Source organism: Hyperolius riggenbachi, chromosome 7, assembly GCF_040937935.1.
Source record: "Hyperolius riggenbachi isolate aHypRig1 chromosome 7, aHypRig1.pri, whole genome shotgun sequence".
NCBI lineage: Eukaryota > Metazoa > Chordata > Amphibia > Anura > Hyperoliidae > Hyperolius > Hyperolius riggenbachi.
Window position 1 is genome coordinate 195,043,383 of NC_090652.1, and position 21,613 is coordinate 195,064,995.

At 41.9% G+C, this 21,613-nt stretch overlaps 1 protein-coding gene across 2 annotated transcripts in view; it reads left to right on the plus strand.

Moving 5' to 3' along the window:
• CREB1 (cAMP responsive element binding protein 1) overlaps window positions 1-21,613 on the plus strand; it is a 223,028-nt gene that overhangs the window by 187,466 nt on the left and 13,949 nt on the right. For both annotated transcript variants that reach the window (XM_068244973.1, XM_068244972.1), the window contains 3 exons: window positions 6,934-7,076; window positions 9,366-9,539; window positions 16,073-16,223. In XM_068244973.1, the coding sequence (XP_068101074.1) occupies window positions 6,934-7,076; window positions 9,366-9,539; window positions 16,073-16,223 (468 nt within the window). The remainder of the gene's footprint in view (window positions 1-6,933; window positions 7,077-9,365; window positions 9,540-16,072; window positions 16,224-21,613) is intronic.

A 21,613-nucleotide genomic window follows, 5' to 3' on the forward strand; every position in this document is an offset into this window, starting at 1 on the left:
CAGAGCCCTTAACCATTACACTATCCATAACTAGCACGCAGTGGAAAACCTTTCCATTTCCGTGCATTGCACCGCGTGTAATGGAAACGGGCCCTTATTCTGTGAAAACAGTTAAAACTGTTTACACACAGCTTATGATAAGCTTACGGGTCTATAGTTTAATTGTTCTGGTCTTTTTTTTTTTTCTTCTTAAAACCTTGTCCCTCACTGTATTAAACATGACATCATTGAGGATGACCCAAACTACCATCCCTACCAAAACCATGTCTGCCTAGTAAGTGGCAGCCAGTAGTGAGGTTGTTGGTTGCTAGGAAGGCGTGACTTTTGTTGGGTATCATGGTTGTCCCTACTCCTCCTTGATGTAACACTGCTGAGGGGAAGAGAACCACTCAACAAAGCAGGAGGTGAGGGAATGCAGTGCCAGGGACCAGCAGGCTGTCAAGAGTGCAGATTTTGAGAGCATAAGCTTGCGGCCTTATTTTTTTTACAATATAAAAATGTAAATTTATAGTACAACACAGATACACACATTTGTTTCCTATCTAGTCTCTTCCATTTATCGGGTACTGGTGCTTGGCAAGATCTGTGCATCCTCTTACACTGTCCCCTTGAAATCTTTCTCATTCTCCCATGTACTTGCTCTTCTGCCTTAGGATCAGTGCAAAGAGCAGGGTAAAAGAGCAGAATCCACCTGCCAATGTGAGACCGTTTCCTTACTTGCAGCACATAATGATTGGGGGGGGGGGGGGTTGTCTTTGGGGCTGATATTGTGGTGCAACCCCTTCCACAATGAGATGTCAGGACCATGACCCTGACAGTTCCTGTCTGTGAACCTTGTTGCATTGTGGGAAGTACTGCTTGCTTGGCATTTTAAAAACAGCCGTTATCTCCCTTTGCACATAGATCTCTCAGTAAACAAACATTCTGATGACATCACCTGGCAGGACTAAAGATTTCACCACCTGTGATAAATTTCAGAATGTAAACCAGGGTGACGAAAGATATTACAATGGGGAAACTCTAAAACATTTTCTAAATTAACCACTTCCCCACAGGTTATTTACTCTTAAAAATCACAGCAATTTTCACATCACGCGCCTTCCATTTATTCACCAATAACTTTATTGCTACTTATCACACTGGGCAGTACGTTTTGCTAAGAATGATTTTATTTTATATGCATTACACAGGGAAGATGAAGGAAAAAAAATGAAAAAATTCATCATTTCTCAGGTTTCAGCCAGTATAGTTTTAAAATGTGCTATTGTAGATATAACCCACACATTTTATTTGCCCATTTGTCCCAGTTATTACAGCATTTAAATGATGTCCCTAGTACAATGTATGGCGATAATATTTTATTTGAAAAAATTCAACATTTTTTTAAAGGTTTTTTTTTTTTAATTTTTAACTGCTCTGCGACCTCCTCACGCCAATTGGCGGCTGCAGAGTGGCTCCACAAAGACCGCCTAATTCTGATTGGCATCAATTCCTGGGGGCGGAGATTAGCAGGGAAAGCATGCGCGATGGTTCCTTGCCGAGATGCGGAGCTCCCTGATCAGCCTGCCAGCCTACGATCTGGCAGGCTGTTAGGGAAAAATAAAGCCACTATTTACATTGTACAGCGCTGTGATCTAGCGCAACACTGTACAGGGGACAGCTCTGCCACTCAGCTGTCCCCAGGAGTGGCACGGAATCTGATCCCTCTCATAGGCTGATGCCTATGAGCAGGGCTGTGGAGTTGGAGTCGAGGAGTCGGGGCAATTTTGGGTACCCGGATTCAGAGTTGGAGTCGTGGTTTCAGAAACTTCAGAGTCTGCGTAATTTTGGGTACCCTGAGTCTGAGTTAGAGTCGGAGTCGTGGTCTCAGAAACTGAGGAGTCGGAGTTGGAGTCTGAAGATTTTTGTACCGACTCCACAGCCCTGCCTATGAGAGGCGATCATATTAATTGGATCTCTGGGGAGGAAGGTAAATGGGAGGATGAAAAAAAAAGTCATTTTTATTTAAAAGAAAAGAACAATAAAAAATTTTTTTTAAACCGCAGCAGCAGTCAGATCCCACCAACAGAAAGCTCTGTGGGTGGGCAGAAAAGGAGGCAAGATTCATTTGGCTGCTAAGTTGTATGGCCGTGGAATAAACTTAAAGCTGCAGAATGCTGAGTTGTAAAAAATTGCCTGGTCACTAGGTGGGTGTAAGCCTGTGGTCCTCAAGTGGTTAAAGATTCTTTATTTAAAGGTATTTTACATTTTCCAGAATAACAAGGAATATTACAAAACATCCATTTAACAGACACAAACAACCGTGCATGTTGGCCAACATGTGCCACCCATTGGACAATTGTGCATGAATAATGTGAGAGAAATAGGTACAAGTCAAATATGAATGTTGCTTAAAGAGGAACTCCAGTGAAAATAATTTAATATAAAAAGGTGCTTAATTTTTACAATAATTATGTATACATGATTTAGTCAGAGTTTGCTCATTGTAAAATCTTTCCTCTCCCAGATTCACATTCTGACATTTATTACATGGTGACATTGTTACTGTGGGCAGATTATGTAGCTGTTCTGGCTTTAACAGACAGCTATAAACAGCCATTTCCTGTGTGTGTCATTGTTACATTGTGGCAGTTTGCCCAGAGTACCGTACGGTACCAGAGCCTCTTGTGGGAGGGGTTTCAGCACAAAATCAGTCATACAGCGCCCCCTGATGGTCTGTTTGTGAAAATCATTATATTTTTCATGTAAAAGTGGGTATCAGCTACTGATTGGGATAAAGTTCAATTCTTGGTCGGAGTTTCTCTTTAAAACACATTATGAACATTTTAAGAGAAAGAAAGAAGGTTTTGTAGAAAATAATTATCATCAGAAATTAACACACAGCTGCCCCTATGTGTATGAATACCTGTAGCTAAGTTTACAAGAGTATGTGGTTAAGAGAACGGGGGGGCTTGGGTCCAATGGGAACACACACCCAAGGTCCCCCCTACTTTAGTTTAAAGGGAAACCGAGGTGATGGGGATCTAGAGGCTGCCATATTTATTTCCTTTTAAGCAACACCAGTTGCCTGACAGTCTTCCTGAACCTGTGTCTCTTTAATACTTTGTCATACACACTGAACAAGCATGCAGTAGATCAGGTACTTTCACTTAGCTGACTCAGGTTTTACTGAATTAGCCATATGCTTTTTCCAGAGTTTCGACTACTTATGCCAGACGATCAACAGGGCTGCCAGGCAAATGGCATTGTTTACAAGGAAATAGTAGATATGGCAGCCTCCATATCTCTCTCACTTTGGGCTCCCTTTAACACCGAGTTACGGGTTCTATTGGGGGTGCTATACTCCTACAGGTGTACTGTCAAAATGCATATAGATACGGTACTAGAGAACCATAGAAATAAGAAACCAGAGAGGGAAGAAAACAGATAGGAATAGAAAAAGACGGAACTAGTAGAGGAGGGAATGTGTGGAGGACAGAGTGGTCCGGGGTTAATACTGAAAGAAAGAAATGGGGCTCCAGAACAGCAGTCACCGTGAGGTACCCAAAGGCATCCCAAAGAGCTAGAAGGTTAATCTTTTGCAGGTCTTTGGGTGTCTTTGAATGTACTGCCCAGTGTGGACTCCCATTTAGAGCATAGGCTAAGTAGATATTGTTTGAACTATAGTGGGGCTACTGATCCAAAGAAGGCAGCTGGAAAACCCCTAATTCCAACCATCTACCATTGTCTAAAAAGTGATGTGCTTGCAGGGGTTGAGGACTCCTTCAATTTTTATAAGCTGTCCTAGGCATCCCCAAGGGAAAACCGGGAGAGGGGTATCATAGGAGAGGGCCATGGCGAAATAGGAGTCAAATTTGACCATATCCTCAATCACAGGTATGTTAATACAATGATTTGCTTGACCCACGGTAAGTGCTGCAGGTGAGGGCACTCCAGAACTCTTTCCATTTCAACCCATCTTTTTTAAGGCCCATGATGGGGCCAATCCACAATTTGAATAAAGACCAAGGCGACATGATAGAGAAGTGTGTTAGGAACCACCATCCCGCCATGGTTTTTAGGTAGGGTGGTTCATTACGTTATTTTCACTATAGTTCCTCTTTTAAAGTAGTAATTTTCAGGTCTGTGGAGTCGGTCCAAAAATCCACTGACTCCAACTCCTCAGTTTAGGATTCCTCCGACTCCTCGACTCTGACTCCTCTAATTTGCATATTACAATTTTGTTGATTAACAGTATGTAACGTGAAATTCATCTCTTGACTGCCAACGCTTAGGAATTTTACAAGACAACTGAAGTGAGAAGGATATGTAGACTACTATATTTATTCCCTTTAGACTAAAACTAGTCCTTGGTAAGAGTACTTGTAAAAGGTACAGACCGGAACAAAGAACATCTATCAGGCCCTAGGCAATGTAACTGTGGGTACATGTAAGAATGATGTGCAGGTACTCTGCAGGGGAATGAGGAGATTCTTCCTCTATTACACATCTGAACATGGATCAGGCCCTAGGCAATGTGACTGTGGGTACATGCAAGAATGATGTGCAGGTACTCTGCAGGGGAATGAGGAGATTCTTCCTCAATTACACATTCTTCATGCACAATCTGAACAAGGTTTATGGGTGATAGACAACACCTCTGTGTTCAATGTGCACAACATTCTCAGTGGATTCCCTGCAGCTCTGTGGGGAGAGCATATGTAGAGTATAGTACCACTGTGTAACAAAGTAAACCTGAGACAGATGAAATTAAAGTTTTTTTTATACATACCTGGGGCTTCCTCCAGCCCCCTTCAGGCTAATCAGTCCCTCGCTGTCCTCCTCCGCCACCTGGAACTTCTACTATGAGTCCAGGTACTTGAGCCAGTCTGGTGTAGTGCGCATGCACACACTCCGCCGCCGGGAGCATACTACACCTGCGCAGCACTATTGTGCAGGTACAGAACGCTCCTGGCTGTGGAAGCGGCACGTAGCCAGACTGCTCTGACTGGCTGAATTACCTGGACTCATAGCAGAAGATCAAGGTGGCGGAGGAGGACAGCGAGGGATCGAATGGCCTGAAGGGAGCTGGAGGAAGCCCCAGATATGTATAAAGCTTTTCTTTTAATTCGCCTCAGGTACCCTTTAATTCATAGTCACCAAACCAAATTTTAACAAGATGTCAAATTATTTGATTTCATGAGCAAAGTACATTTGCATAAACCAGCATCAATGCAGAACTATTTCCATCTCATTGACCATCTCTATTAGTGACACGGCTACACATCAGGCTTTATTCTTACAGCATAGATGTTATTTCGTGTATATATAAGAGATTCCTGTGTACACATCATATATACTGTACAGTCACAATCCGATATGTATATCTGACCTTAAAAATACGGGGACTGCTTTATTGAAGCAGCACAAGTAACTAATTTTGATTGGTTTATTTCATTTTTGTGGACTGAACACAGCTATTACTGTATATATACATTATTTTTAATGACTATTATCTGAGAAATAGAACATTTTATCATATTTTCTATTTTAATTACAGTTACAAATTCATTAGGAGTCGGAGTCGGTGAATTTTTTCCCGACTCCGACTCCAGGCACCTAAAATTGCTCCGACTCCACGACTCCTACTCCACAGCCCTGGTAATTTTCCAACGATGTGAAATTGTCTAAAGGGATCTTGGAGCCAAAAGGCGCTCCGAGTTCTATGTTACTGATTTTGACCTGAGGAGGCACCCTACAACCGTGAAACACATTTTTCTGTTGTGCTACCTGAATTAAAACCTATGAAAACAGTTGACTGCATGAAAGTAAGCTTTTAAAGGACCTCTGTCACAAAAATCTTAAAATGTAAAATACATGTAAACCTATACAAATAAGTAGTATGTTTCTTCCAGAGTAAAATGAGCCATAAATTATTTTTCTCCTGTGTTGCTGTCAGTTGCAGTAAGTAGTAGAAATCTGACAGAATCGACAGATTTTGGACTAGCCCATCTTCTCATGGGGGTTCTTAGGGTTTTCTTTATTTTTAAAAGCACTTGATGAATGGCAGTGGATCCGTCCAACTGCCAAAAAAGTGTGCAGTGAGCACGGAGGCTGGCCAGCATCTTTGTATAAATCTTTTTCAGGCAATGTCTTTATAAAGAATAAAGGCCATGCTGAGACTCCTCCATGAAGAGATGGATTAACCCAAAACATGTCGGTAATGTCAGATTTCTACTAACTACTGTAAGTGTCAGAAACATAAGAGAAAAGTAATTTATGGCTCATTTTACGCTGGAAGAAATGTACTTCTTATCTGTATGTGGTTTAAATTTAAAGATTTTCGTGACAGTTCCTCTTTAAGGAGGCCATTACACGTGTTGTATTTGCCCTTGTTAATAAAACTGTTTAAACTTTGAACGTTGTCATTATTGAAGGTAAGCTTTCAAATTGTGAGCATGATTCCCTGCTGGAGTGTATTGAAAATTAAGTGTGTGTGTGTGTGTGTGTGTGTGTGTGTGTGTGTGTGTGTGTGTGTGTGTGTGTGTGTGTGTGTGTGTGTGTGTGTGTGTGTGTGTGTGCGTGTGTGTAGGTAAGGGGCACTACAGCGAAAAACTGTAAAATTTAAATATGTGCAAACATATACAAATAAGAAGTACATTTTTTCCAGAGTAAAATGAGCCATAAATTACTTTTCTCCTATGTTGCTGTCACAGTAGGTAGAAATCTGACAGAAGTGACAGGTTTTGGACTAGTCCATCTCTTTATAGGGGACTAGTAGACCCAAGCCCGTTTAAAAACGTGCTCTAGGTCTTTTGCTGGCCGCCGCCAGTGCGCATGCACGCCGCGCACGCAACTGCCGCACGCCTAACGCGCCCGCACCCGCCCACCTCTACAGTAATACACTACATAATACTGAAATAATTTCTGAAATGGTGTAATTTTCTTCCACAGGAAAATATTAAATGACCTTTCTTCAGATGCTCCAGGAGTACCAAGAATTGAAGAAGAAAAATCTGAAGAGGAGACGTCTGCACCTGCCATAACAACAGTGACCGTACCAACACCGATTTACCAAACCAGCAGTGGCCAGTACAGTATGTAGTCTCCAAATATCTTACTCCCAGTTTTCATATTTTACAGTTTGAACTGCAAAAAAGACTTTTAATTAAATATTTTAAAGGATTACATTTGAAGGATATATCTGTTTAAATAGTAGACTGTGTAATATGTATCCTTATTATAATGTACTGTTTCAACAAAAGAAAGTGCATCATACTACTATGCTACTTTCCAGAAGGGTAGTAAAAATACAGGAGATTAGCATGAAGGTCTATGCAGGAGTAGCTTAAAGTGGACCCAAATTAAAAATACCAGATTTCAGGAATAAAATCTATTTTCTAAATTTATAATAATAAATAGCAGCCTTCTTTCAGCTGCATGAGGACAAATATAAAATATTTTACATTTATTGAAGGAACCCCTCGCTTCCTTTCATATTGCCGAGACAGAATCATGCAAAATGCTGGAGTAGGTGGTGTCCGGCAAAGGAGGAATTGCTAATGGCTGCCACCTGTATAACCCTAGTTATGCAAAGAGATGGGTGAAAAGCATGCACTGAAATGCTAACAGGCTTGAAGGAGTGTTTATTGTATGTGTCAGAATGGTGCAACTAAATATTTTGAATTAAAAAAAATGTTTGGTTTGGGTCCGCTTTAACCACTTTCCCCCCGCCCGTACGAATTTCTCCGTCCCTTTTTCCATCCTTTAACCCCCAGGGACGGAGAAATCCGTACTTTGCGCACTCCCGCCGCTGTCCGCGCTCCCGCTAGTAAACACGCCGCCGCCCGCTCGCCTGGAGATCAATGAACGGGAAAATCCATTCCCGTTCGTTGATCTAAGCCCCGCAATGATCCGCTGCTCTCCGATGGGCAGCGCGATCATTGTGATCTTACCCAGCCTCCAAGTACTTCCTCCAAGCTTCCGGAAGGACGCTTGGAGGTCGCATTAAAACAAAAAGTTACTGTGTCCATCTTGTGGCCAAATAGTAAAACTACACCCTACACATTTTTCACATACAAATAAATTACTTTTACACAAAAATTTAACTCATTACCTCCCACACTCCCAAATATTTTTTTTTTGTAATTAAAAAAAAATAAAAAAAATGTACAATAAAAAAAAATACATAAATAGTTACCTTAGGGACTGAACTTTTTAAATATTTATGTCAGGAGGGTACAACACTGTTACTTTATAAACTATGGGCTTGTAATTAGGGATGGACGCAAAACTGAAAAAAATGCACCTTTATTTCCAAATAAAATATTGGCGCCAAACATTGTGATAGGGACAATTTTATAACAGTTTTATAACCGGGACAAAAGGGCAAATACATTTCATGGGTTTTAATTACAGTAGCATGCATTAATTAAAAACTATAATGGCCGAAAACTGAAAAATAATTTTTTCCCAGATTTTTCCTATTTTCCCATTAAAACACATTTAGAATAAAATAATTCTTGGCATAATGTCCCACCTAAAGAAAGCCTAATTAGTGGTGGAAAAAACAAGATATAGATCGTTTAATTGTGATAAGTAATGATAGTTATAGACGAATGAATGGAAGGAGCGCTGAAAGGTGAAAATTGCTCTGGTGGTCAGGGGGTAAACCCCCTCAGTGGTGAAGTGGTTAAAGTGGTTAATCGCCATTCTGACATTGATCCTGCACAGCTGGCAAGGCAACTGGTTCTTTATAAATTGCACAGATTAGTGTAGAATGACATTTCTGACATTTCATCTTTTTAGTTTTCTGCATCCACCTAGTTGTCTATGTTCTGCAGCTTCAAGTTTTGTTCTTTCTTTAGACAGTGATGATGAGGCGTTATATGTTCAAAGAGCCATTTTTATTTATTTTTTGTAATTTTATATAGAATGAGTAAGGAGCTATGACTTTAATCAGGTTGTTTTGTTTGCTCACCCATTAATGATCTTTTGTGTCACTTCCTGTCGCTGTGACCTGTGTGGCTCTAATATGAACTTTTACTAAATCAAATTATTGCTCACTTATTAATATGCACATAGGATAACATCCTTGGTATAGAAGTTGAATAACAACCATATAAAACATCTTGTGGAACACTCTCTTTAGCTGAGATACTGGCAGCAAGCAAACTAAAGAGAGTCAAAAGTGAGTAGCTCTTATATAGGCAAAACTATTATACAGCGTCCATATCAGTATTCAAATATCATGTGTGGCTGATGGATTGACATGGGGATTTCCTTTATAATGCTGTAGGGGATATACATTTGTCTGTGTGTGTGTGTGTAATCTGCATTGACATATCCAACTGCTAGTTAGTGAAAGCTGCTTTCTTTCCTCTCAGTTGCCATTACTCAGGGAGGAGCAATACAACTAGCTAACAATGGTACAGATGGACTTCAGACATTAACAATGGCGAACACAGCAGCAACTCAACCTGGAACTACAATTTTACAGTATGCACAGACTACAGATGGGCAACAAATACTTGTCCCCAGCAATCAAGTTGTTGTACAAGGTAAGAAAGAAATAACGATTTGATGCGCTCATTTTGTAAATGAAATGCTGGATATTTACCTGAACAGTTGTAATTTTTTAGTTCTGCAACAGTTTACTCAAAATATTTTATATATTTTTTAAGAAAAACTCATAATCTCAAAAACTATACTCTACTTAGGCCTCGTTCACATTAGGGACGTTTCTGTGCGCTTTCCACAGTGCACTGCCCTGTGCGTTCCGCAAGGTATTGATTTTCCCATGTAATGTTCACATCTATGCGCTGCTCTGAGCAGCGTTACAAAAATGTAGGGTTGCATGCATTTCTGTGCGTTGAGCTGTAAAGCGCACATCAATGCAAGTGAAAGGGTGCGCTTTTTTAGCGCATGAGTTTTTTAGCCCTAATCGGGGAAAAGAAAAACCTTTTCATATAAAAACAAAGCTTTATTGACAACTGCTACAATAAGCAAAACGTGCTTTAAAGAAGTGCAGTGCACAGAAACACGCACTAAAGCATGTGTTTTTTACCACGCGCTTTCACATGTTTCCGAGCGCAGCAGATGTGAACGAGGCCTTAAAAAAAATGCAAATAAAGCAGCCCAGTTTATTTATTGTAATAAGTGTTTAGCCACTTGTGCTGATGCCTCAGTTTATTCATTCACTCTTCCACCAGTTTTGCCAGAAAAACGTGTATTTTTTTTTAGTCTGTGGTACTGATGAGCATAGCACACCTGCTAGCATTTACTTGCACTCTTTACCCCAGGCAACAATTCTGGCACTAACCAGGGTATTTTACACTGGTGTCAGCTAGTGGGCTTGCTTGATTGGGCTTGATGCACTCTGGCCAGCCCTTGTTCTTGCTTTCGGTACTTGGTTTGACTTTCAACAGTGATATTAATCTGCTGGACCTCCACCTGTCCTGACCTTTGTTTACTGGAGTACACTTACTGCTAGCTCTGACCCTATTATTCCTCTGCCCAAGCCCAATATCTGCCTTCATCAACCTCTGGCCTGTCCTCACCTGCTGCCTGCAACCTTGCCTGCCTACTGACTCTTTATGTTGACCCTGGATTCTCCTTTCTCTTAACCACTAGTGATCCTATGCCAGGATTGCGATCTAGTGGGCACTAGGCTGAAAAGTCCATAATTTCTTTCAGAACAATATGGTAAAAACTCATGGTTACTTATACTCTACACCTGGGCAAAACCTCATCCCCACAGTCGAGGAGTCAGAGCAATTTTTGGGTACCTGGATTCGGAAAGAAATACTCCGACTTCTAATGAATTTAAACTGTAATTAAAATTGAAAATATGATAAAATGTTCTATTTCTCAGGTAATACCATAAATAATGAAAGTCAACATAAATAGTTTATATTTACAGTAATAGCTGTGCTTAGTCCACAAAAATGAAATAAAACAATCAAAAAATAGTTACTTGTGCTGCTTCAATAAAGCAGTCCCTGTATTTTTAAAGTCAGATATACATATCTGATTGTGACTGTATATATGCTGTGTACACAGGAATCTCTTATATACACTAAATAACCTCTATGCTGTAAGAATAAAGCCTGACGTGTAGCTGTGTCACTAATAGGGATGGTCAATGAGATGCAAATAATTCTGCGCTGATGCTGATTTATGCAAATTTATGTACTCCCTTTTCTCATGAAATCCAATAATTTGATATGTTGTTAAACTTTGGTTTAATGGCTACGAATTAAAAGGTACCTGAGACGGATGAAAAGTAAAGTTTTATACATACCTGAGGCTTCCTTCAGCCCCCTTCAGGCTAATCAGTCCCTCACTGTCCTCCTCCGCCACCTGGATCTTCTGCTATGAGTCCCCGGTAATTCACCCAGTCAGCGCAGTCCGGCCGCGTGACGCTCCCACAGCCAGGAGCATTCTGCACCTGCGCAATAGTGCTGCGCAAGTGTAATACGCTTCCAGCAGCGGAGTGTGTGCATGCCTGAACGATTTTAGGAAAAAAGTTAATCGATTTCTGTCCAAAATCACAATTTCGATTTGATTCACGATTTCTATCAAATCAAGCTTTGTTCCCCCTCTCAGACAATCTTTATCAGGCATGCTGGAAAATATCAAATAAAATACTGACTAGCGTTCCGAGTAAATGCCTTTTTGATATCCAATTGCTGAAATGGGATCAGGAATTTTAAAAATTGCATATGTGCGTGGGCTAGCTTTCTTCTAAATCCAGTCGATCTAAGATCTGATTATTGATCTGATCACTCGCTGGAATAGGATTAGAAGTGAAAAATGCACAGTGTGCACCTGGCTTTACTACGCAAACCCACTAAGGAATGTGTACAAAATAAACTGGTAAGTAAGCAGCTTCTACTTTTTATGTGTGGTATACATGATTCAATATTGTATCAGATTGACAGTCAAATCGATTATTTTCCAACAGGTCCAATCTGATTCCCAATCCTTTCTGTATAGAATTGATCAGAAAATCAATCAGAAAAACGATTGGAAATCAGATCGGATCTGTCGGAAATAATTGATTTGACCGTCAATCTGATGGAAAGTTGCATCGTGTGTACCGGGCATTACAAAAGGATTAAAAAAAGTTCAACAGCAGCACAATGACAACTGGCAGGGTGAACAGTCAGTGAGCTGCATGGGATTGGTGTTGCCCATCCCCTGTGGAACAGAATTAAAAAGTCACAGTAAAGTCACATCCCCAGCGGCAGCAAGGCATGGATGAGCCACTTAAAGGATCGAAGCCCGTAGTGTCACAGACAGAGATGTTAGCCAGCATTAGATGTATGCATCTCACAGTGCTCTGTAAACACAGGCAGAGCTGCTCTCCTGGAGGAGTCTGAGGAATAATGCCATTATGAGGAGGAGGACAGGAGAGCCTACACTGGTAAGGAAACACTACAGGGGGAGGAGGACATTAAAGAAGGTAAAGTGGAAAGAGCTGCTGCACGTCCTGCCTTTGCCCACACAGGCTCCAGTCTGCACTATTCCTCCTGCACTTTCTTGAAATCGCCGGGGCTCCAAGCAGAGGATGTGACGTTTGTGCTCCACACACAGGAGCTCAGGCGCTATCTAGTGGGCGAGACTGATATGAGCATGCCAAGGGATTGGAGCGGAGGAGGAGGCCGGGAGCCGTGTAGGTAGCAGTGGCGACAATCGCCGCAAAACCGTTACTTTGACAATCTGAAGATCGTATTGGGCCTGACCACGATTTTCGGTTAAAAACCGAAAATCGTTCAGCCCTAATGCGCACTACACCCGACTGGCTCAAGTACCTGGACCCATAGTAGAAGATCCAGGTGGCGGAGGAGGACAGCGAGGTACTGATTAGCCGGAAGGTGGCTGGAGGAAGCCCCAGGTATGTATAAAACTTTAATTTCATCTGTCTTAGGTTTACTTTGTTACACAGTAGTACTATACATATGCATTTCCCACAGAGCTGCAGAGAATCCACTGAGAATGTTGTGCACATTGAACACAGAGGTGTGTTGTCTATCACCCGTAAACCTGGTTCAGATTGTACATGAAGAATGTGTAATAGAGGAAGAATTGCCTCATTCTCCTGCAGAGTACCTGCACATCACTCTTACAAGTACCCACAATTACATTGCCTAGGGCCTGATTCATGTTCAGGTTGTGCATGAAGAATGTGTAATAGAGGAATAATCCCCTCATTGCCCTGCAGAGTACCTGCATATCACTCTTACATGTACCCACAGTTGCATTGCCTAGGGCCTGATAGCTGTTCTTTGTTCCTGTCTGTACCATCTACAAGTACTCTTACCAAGGACTAGTTATAGCGTATGACTAAAAGTATTGGAGGCAGAAGATCCGCCAGATATCCAGGTAACTGGTATTGTTTAAAAGGGAATAAATATGTCAGCCTTCATATCCCTCTCACTTCAGTTGTCTTTTAAAATTCCTAAGCGTTGGCAGTTAAGAGATGCATTTCATGTTACATACTTTCAATCAACAAGATTGTAATATGCAAATTAGAAGAGTCTAAGTCGAGGAGTAGGGATGGCCCAGCTTTGTGAGGCTCTGATTTGCTGGTCATGATCATGTATTAAACCAGGAAGTCATCACAGCAAATCAGAGGCTTACAAATCTATCAGCTGATCGAGCTTATCACGTCCTTCTCCATGAGTTCTCCAAGGCTGGGCCATCTCTATCGAGGAGTCGGAGTTGGTGGAATCCTAACCTAAGGAGTCTGAGTCGGTGGATTTTTATACCGACTCCACAGCCCTGGGATAAATGACATGAAGCAGCTACTGTATTTGTTGTTCATTTACACGCTGCATAAAGTTTGCACCAGCTTGAAATTATAAGCATCTAATTGACCATCCTTGACTGTGTTGATATACAACCTCATGGCTCAAGGGTTAAGATGGACAATTGCATCCGAAAATAGATTGTGCCACTTCTCTTTGGAGGTTAATTGTTCCCCCTGCTCAAGAAAATGCTCTTTTTATAAGTACTTTGGAAAACGAAAAAGTGGCTGAAGACTAAAATGAAAAAATCTTAAAGGGACGCCAAGCACCTCTCATGGGCATGACTTTAAGACTCCGACCAGTACTGCAAAGTACTTAAAGCGGATCCGAGATGAAAAACTAACTATAATAACTTGTCTATATATCTTATCTAAAGTTTAGATAGTTTACACAGCAAATCTAGCTGCAAACAACTTCAATAGAATATGATTATTTCTTCCTGTGATACGACAACAGCCATGTTGTTTGTAAATATTACACACAGCAAGCTTATCTGCATCTTCAGCACTCAGCCTGTGAAAAAAAAAACCTAACCCCCCCCCCCCCCCTTCCTCCTCCCCTCTGCCTCTGAAATCTTTGGCTAGTAATACCTCCCCCTCCTTCTGCCCAGACTGAGTTCCCATGAGCCCTTGCTACTGTCTGAAAATGCCAAGGCTCTCTGAAATGCTGTGGGCGAGGCTCGTTTAGTTTATAGGGAATTAGAGTATTAAAACAAAAACAAAGTATTTGGCTTGAGGAATGCCCTATAAACAATAGGAAAGGAACACAATTATGCAATGAGTAAAAGTTCATCTCAAATCCACTTTAAAGATGCATACTTTTCTGTAGCTTGTGCGCTCCTCTTTCATTTGATGCCTGAATCGCCGTTCTACACCAAATAGTTTTTGTTCGATTTCAATTTAAAAATCGCGGCTGCCGACATGGCTATGTTATAACTTCTGGGTCACCACTGTCTTCTCTTTTAGAGAAGTGCATCACTGAATGAAGCAGGAAGAGGAAGTGACACGCATGTCCATTGCAAGTGGCTCCTCCAGAGGGATCATAGCACGACTTTGTTGGACGTCGCCTGGCTTAAAGGCATGCCCATGAGAGGTGCTCTGAGTCCCTTTAATTTTTCAAAACAAGAGAGAAGGCTCCCATGATAAATAAATGGGAAGGGGGAGGCAAAATAGTAGTAGAGTTGATAAACAGGAAGGTTTTTTGTTTAAGCACCTAAAGCAAACTAGAAAATAAAATAAACAAAGTGTATCAGAGACAAGATAACATAAAAGATTTATACAGTTTAGGAGTAAAGGGTTGCCGGCACTACGGGATCTGTAGCCATGTCACTGGGAGTGAGGATGGACGGATACTCAAAAAGCCACCTTGATGATATTATAGATACTGCATGCTCATGACTAAAATTTTGAAACATACACATAGGATCAGCATCAAAAAAGAAAAACAGTTGAATCAGGCACTGCAGTGTATACTGTTTTAATGGTGTTTTCAATTGTGAGTAAAATTACCATTTGTATCAAAAATTGTGACATTCAAAAAGGTAGGTACGAAACATCATCATCTGTAGAAAAATTATCATGTGCAATGCAAACATCTTGTGCGTTCAAACAGTTGCAAGAGGAGGATGTCCTACCATATAAGAGGGTGGCGGTGGTGAGTGCAGGGCAAAAACGATAGCCTAACGGCCGTTTCGCACGGCGGTGCTTCTCCCGAGGCTGATCCACAGTGAATGTCACAATTTTTGATACAAATGGTGATTTTACTCACAATTGAAAACACCATTAAAACAGTATACACTGCAGTGCCTGAATCAACTGTTTTCTTTTTTGATGCTAATCCTATAAAGATTTATACAGGCCTGTGGCTTCCTCCAGCCCTATCTGCATGGATCGCTCCCACGACGCGGTCCTTGGCCTTCTCCAGCTCCGGTACCAGGTCCTGTAACTTCGGCCAGTCGCAGCCAGTCTGCGCAAGAGAAGTGCACCCTCTACGTATCTCTCCGGTGGCTGCTGAAGAGTTATACTTAGAGAGCGCACTTCTCTTGCATCAGAATGCGGTTTGTATGGGGGGTGGATATACACACACCCAATATATATCACCCATAGATAGGTTGTTACCTACACTTAACACCCAAAATTTGTCGGTTTATGCACTGATATACATACAGAGAGAGCGAGAGAGTGTACCTGAGTAAATGCCTTTTATTGCTTGGATCAGTTGGGGTTTCTGAAGGTGGATATTTGTGTTTTATATTTATGTAACTGTCTTAATTTTTGTATTAGCTGCTTCTGGAGATGTACAGACTTACCAGATTCGCACAGCACCCACCAGCACGATTGCACCAGGAGTCGTCATGGCATCTTCTCCAGCACTCCCTGCCCAGCCAGCTGAAGAGGCAGCACGTAAAAGAGAAGTGAGACTTATGAAGAACAGGTATAATTTAAAATATATACCTCTTTTTCTGTATTGAAACAAAGAATTCGTGATGAGCAAAAATGCAGATATTCTTTTCGCATGAATTTTTGCGAAGATAATGTAACATGAATTTTGAGCGAAAATGCCTTTAAAAATCTTTTTGTAATATGTTCGATTTGTCAAGTTTTTTTGTGATTTTTCGTGATTTTTGAATCTGATTTTTTTTTTCCTTTTATCATATTGCAAAAATACAATGTATTTTCAACAAATATATTCTCAAAATAAAAAATGGCATTTTCAATGCAAAAATTACGCTGGCAGAAATTCGCAAGCAACATTGAAAGGAACCATCTGGAAGAGAGTAGTAACCTGCAGCAGAAATTATTTGAATTGACAGCATTCAGTGTCAGTAGCATTAATTGTAACCATGGCAATCTGCTTAAGGCAGAACTCCAAGACTTGCCCAAATTCTTGGCAACTTTTCCCTTTTTTCCTTCACAAACTTTAGTTTACTGAAAAAAAAACATTACTGTTAAGGTAAATATGATAAATATGATTTTGTTTCCTGAAACCATAAGGTATTTTCAATAATTTAGCTTTAAGTGAGCAAGTACAGTCACTGGGCCTGGTCCAATCAAGGAGCTTTCAGACAGCAGTAGAGGCCCTGAAAGAAAAAGCCCGCAGAACCCTTTTATCCATCAGAATGCAACTTTACCACCTAAAACCACCGGTGACGGTCTGAGCAAAAATTTTCAACAGCTTCACCACCCTAGTCCTGCTCTATAGCAGTGAGTTATGGGTCCCGCTCACCTACCCTGACCAATTAAAATGGGACTCCAGCCCAAAGTCTTCCATCTAGAGCTCTGCAAATATTTCATCGCAGCACTTCGAACTCTGCTTGCCGGGCAGAGCTAGGCAGATTCCTACTATGGCTGATTATCCATTCTCTCTCATACTGGTCGCACATACATAGCAGCAGCCCCAGCACTTACCACCATAAAGTCTCACTGAGCCAGGGAGCTGAGGCCATACCATGCATTCTGAAGCAAAGCATTAGCAGCCAGCCCAGCCAGGACTTCCAACACAGCCTCACAAAAAGACAAACAAAAGGAATTATTGAAAGCTGCAAGGAACGATACCTAGATAAATGGAGGAGTGACATAAAGAACTCCCAGAAACTCACCATCTACCAATCAGTGCAGAGGAAGTACACAATGGCCCTGTATCTGGAGAGGCTACACCACCACAAAGACAGACCCTAAGCCTGTACCGTCTTGAGTCCCCACAGCCTGGAGATAGACAGGGTGGTACAGACAGACATGGAAGCCCCGGAAGGAGAGACTGTGCAGGCAGTGTGACCAGGGGGCCTGGAGGTTGAGGCACACTTCCTGCTACACTGCAGCAAATACGCATCTGTGAGGACTGGCCACTTCCAGAGACTCTGCCCGCACCCTGGATTTCACCTCCACAGATGGGGAGAGGAAACTACATACTACTGGATGAAGAGTAAACAACTGTGCAAATAGCTGCCTGATATGTCACTACCTGTCACCTACTTAGAGGAACATGATACCCCATGGACTGTATACCCCTTCTACTGCTGCCTATACCCCCTCCCCCCCCAACACATATGGTCCCTTATATCCTCCACACACTTATGGACGGTATGCACTATACCCTTCTTTTATTCCCACAACCCCGCCATGTTAATGTTTGTGTTGCTTTGGCAATGATAAATGTACAGTGGTGTGAAAAACTATTTGCCCCCTTCCTGATTTCTTATTCTTTTGCATGTTTGTCACACTTAAATGTTTCTACTCATCAAAAACCGTTAACTATTAGTCAAAGATAATATCATTGAACACAACATGCAGTTTTAAATGATGGTTTTTATTATTTAGTGAGAAAAAAAAACTCAAAACCTACATGGCCCTGTGTGAAAAAGAAATTGCCCCCTGAACCTAATAACTGGTTGGGCCACCCTTAGCAGCAATAACTGCAATCAAGCGTTTGCGATAACTTGCAACGAGTCTTTTACAGCGCTCTGGAGGAATTTTGGCCCACTCATCTTTGCAGAATTGTTGTAATTCAGCTTTATTTGAGGGTTTTCTAGCATGAACCACCTTTTTAAGGTCATGCCACAACATCTCAACAGGATTCAGGTCAGGACTTTGACTAGGCCACTCCAAAGTCTTCTTTTTGTTTTTCTTCAGCCATTCAGAGGTGGATTTGCTAGTGTGTTTTGGGTCATTGCCCTGCTGCAGCACCCAAGATCACTTCAGCTTGAGTTGACGAACAGATGGCCAGACATTCTCCTTCAGGATTTTTTGGTAGACAGTAGAATTCATGGTTCCATCTATCACAGCAAGCCTTCCAGGTCCTGAAGCAGCAATACAACCCCAGACTATCACACTACCACCAACATATTTTACTGTTGGTATGATGTTCTTTTGCTGAAATGCTGTGTTACTTCTACGCCCGATGTAACGGGACACGCACCTGCCAAAAAGTTCAACTTTTGTCTCGTCGGTCCACAAGGTATTTTCCCAAAAGTCTTGGCAATCATTGAGATGTTTTTTTAGCAAAGTTGAGACGAGCCTTAATGTTGTTTTTGCTTAAAAGTGGTTTGCGCCTTGGATATCTGCCATGCAGGCCGTTTTTGCCCAGTCTCTTTCTTATGGTGGAGTCGTGAACACTGACCTTAATTGAGGCAAGTGAGGCCTGCAGTTCTTTAGATGTTGTCCTGGGGTCTTTTTTGTAGCCTCTCGGATAATTTTTCTCTGCGCTCCTGGGGTAATTTTGGTCGGCCGGCCACTCCTGGGAAGGTTCATCACTGTTCCAAGTTTTTGCCATTTGTGGATAATGGCTCTCACTGTGGTTCGCTGGAGTCCCAAAGCTTTAGAAATGGCTTTATAACCTTTACCAGACTGATAGATCTCAATTACAGTACTTTTGTTCTCATTTGTTCCTAAATTTCTTTGGATCTTGGCATGATGTCTAGCTTTTGAGGTGCTTTTGGTCTACTTCTCTGTGTCAGATAGCTCCTATTTAAGTGATTTCTTGATTGAAACAGGTGTGGCAGTAATCAGGCCTGGGGGTGACTACAGAAATTGAACTCAGGTGTGATAAACCACAGTTAAGTTATTTTTTAACAAGGGTTGGCAATCACTTTTTCACACAGGGCCATGTAGATTTGGAGTTGTTGTTTTTTCTCACTAAATAATAAAAACCATCATTTAAAACTGCATTTTGTGTTCAATTATGTTATCTTTGGCTAATAGTTAACGGTTTTTGATGAGCAGAAACATTTAAGTGTGACAAACATGCAAAAGAATAAGAAATCAGGAAGGGGGCACATAGTTTTTCACACCACTGTATTTGGGCCTGCCATAAAAGCTTTTTTTTTATTTGGTTACATCATGGGAAACTGTATTTGCTCATTTAAAGCTGAATTGCAAATGCCTTCTGTTTTAAGAAGGCAAAACTCCTATTTGGCATTGCTTTTTTTAATAAGAAAGCTTTTCGTTCTCTTAGCTTCTTATACTGTCCAAGTGGTTCTGGGTCACCATGAGCTATCCGGATATTCTAAAAGAGAACCCAAGGTGGGTTCTAAGAATCCTATTAGAACACAGAGTAGAGGCTGATTGGAGGGAAGGGACGCATAGCGGCGATATAGAGGAGGCGGGGGATCGGCGGAGAGTGACAGTGTGGATGTAAACAGCCTGCTATCGACACGCTGTGTGTCGCTAGCACTGCGGTTTGATTTATGGGGGCCAGCAGAGCGCTGGGGGGAGACCGTATAGCAACAGAGGCTGTGCTAATAGGATTCTTAGAACCCACCTCGGATTCTTTTTAAGTACTGGTTCAAACTCTATCTTATAGAGCCTTACCAAGCCATGCACTGATGAGGACCATAACGTTTTAATCAGCTGAATGTATGTTGGATTATTGTAGCTCAGTAAAATGTATAAGCTAAAGACACACTATACCACTGTACACCTGAGATGGATGTGTGCTCTGGATGTGTGTTGGGACATGAGATGATTTGCATATTTGGGATGCATCAAGGGAAACCTACTTGCTCACTAAAAGCTGAATTATTGCAAATGCCTCGTTTTAAGAAGGCAAAATCCTTTCTAGCATTGCTTTTTTTGTCTCTCCAAGCCCTTATACCAAGGGTGGGGAAACGTTTGTTTTTTTGTCCCAAGCCACAAAGCGATCTTAAATTTGACAGGGGGTCCAGACCAGTGTAGGTAGCTGATGCGTCCCCCCGTGTCCCAGGAGCCAAATGTGCCCCTAATCTTACTTCGGCCTCCAGTTCAGGTAACTAATGAGCTCCCCCCCCCCAGTGTAGGTAGCCAAGTGTGCCCCCAGTATTAGGTAGCCCCAACAGCAGTACAGGTGTGCCCCCAGTATGAGCAGCTCCCTTCTCGGTATAGGGTATAGGTAGCTAGATGCACCCCATTATTAGCAGCTCCCATCAGATAAGTAAACCCAATTCTTTTGACCTTTCACTACACATTGGATCTATACTCTGCTTTTAACTCTTTTAACTCTGTTAATGCTTTTAACTCTTAATTTCCTTACAGTACAATGCTCAGCGATGTATTTTGTATTCAAAGATGCTGTCTTACAAATGTATGGTAATATGGTAACATCCCATGTTTGTAATTGTAGCTTAATTAACCTCCCTAGCGTTATGGACAAGCTGAGTTCATCCAGACTAAACATGCTGGAAACGTTTTGGACGAACTCAGCTCGTCCTGCAGTTCCCCCACTCACCGCTGCCGCGTGCGCTGTTTTCGCCGCCTCCAGCCTGCTCTCCGGGCTGCTGCGGGCTGCAGGCTTCTCCCTCCCGGTCTCCCCTTCCCTCTCCCCCGGGCTGATCGTGTGTGCAGGGAAGATGGCGCTGCCCAGCCACTTCCTCTGACGTCTATCATGCGCCCCCTGCTGGCCGTCGCACAAATTGCATCATTGGATTACATCAGTACACAAAACTAATGTAATCCAATCATGCTATAGTAAATCGGTTATTTGCAAACACCTGTACACAATATAAAAGGGCATAACCGTTACAGATTCTCCCTCTTTCAGAGTCCAATAGCTTAGTCTGCTTGTCAGCTCTGCTTTTGTGATTTCTGTGCTTTGAGTGATTTCCTGCCTTTTCCAGCCTTTGCTACATACATATTGCAGTTTTGCTAGTCTTTATAAAGACGCTGTGATCCCTGTGTGCTTGCTTTGCTGGATCTTTTTTTTCCCTGTCGCTGACCTTTGACCCCTATCCATTTTGGGGTCATGGCCTCGTCCTCCCGGAGGCGTTTGTGTGACCAGGAGCTGCTGGATGTCCTGGAGTGAAGCGACAGTGAGGAGGAGCTCGTTGAGGTGTCTACGGACAGCGAGGTTCCCGG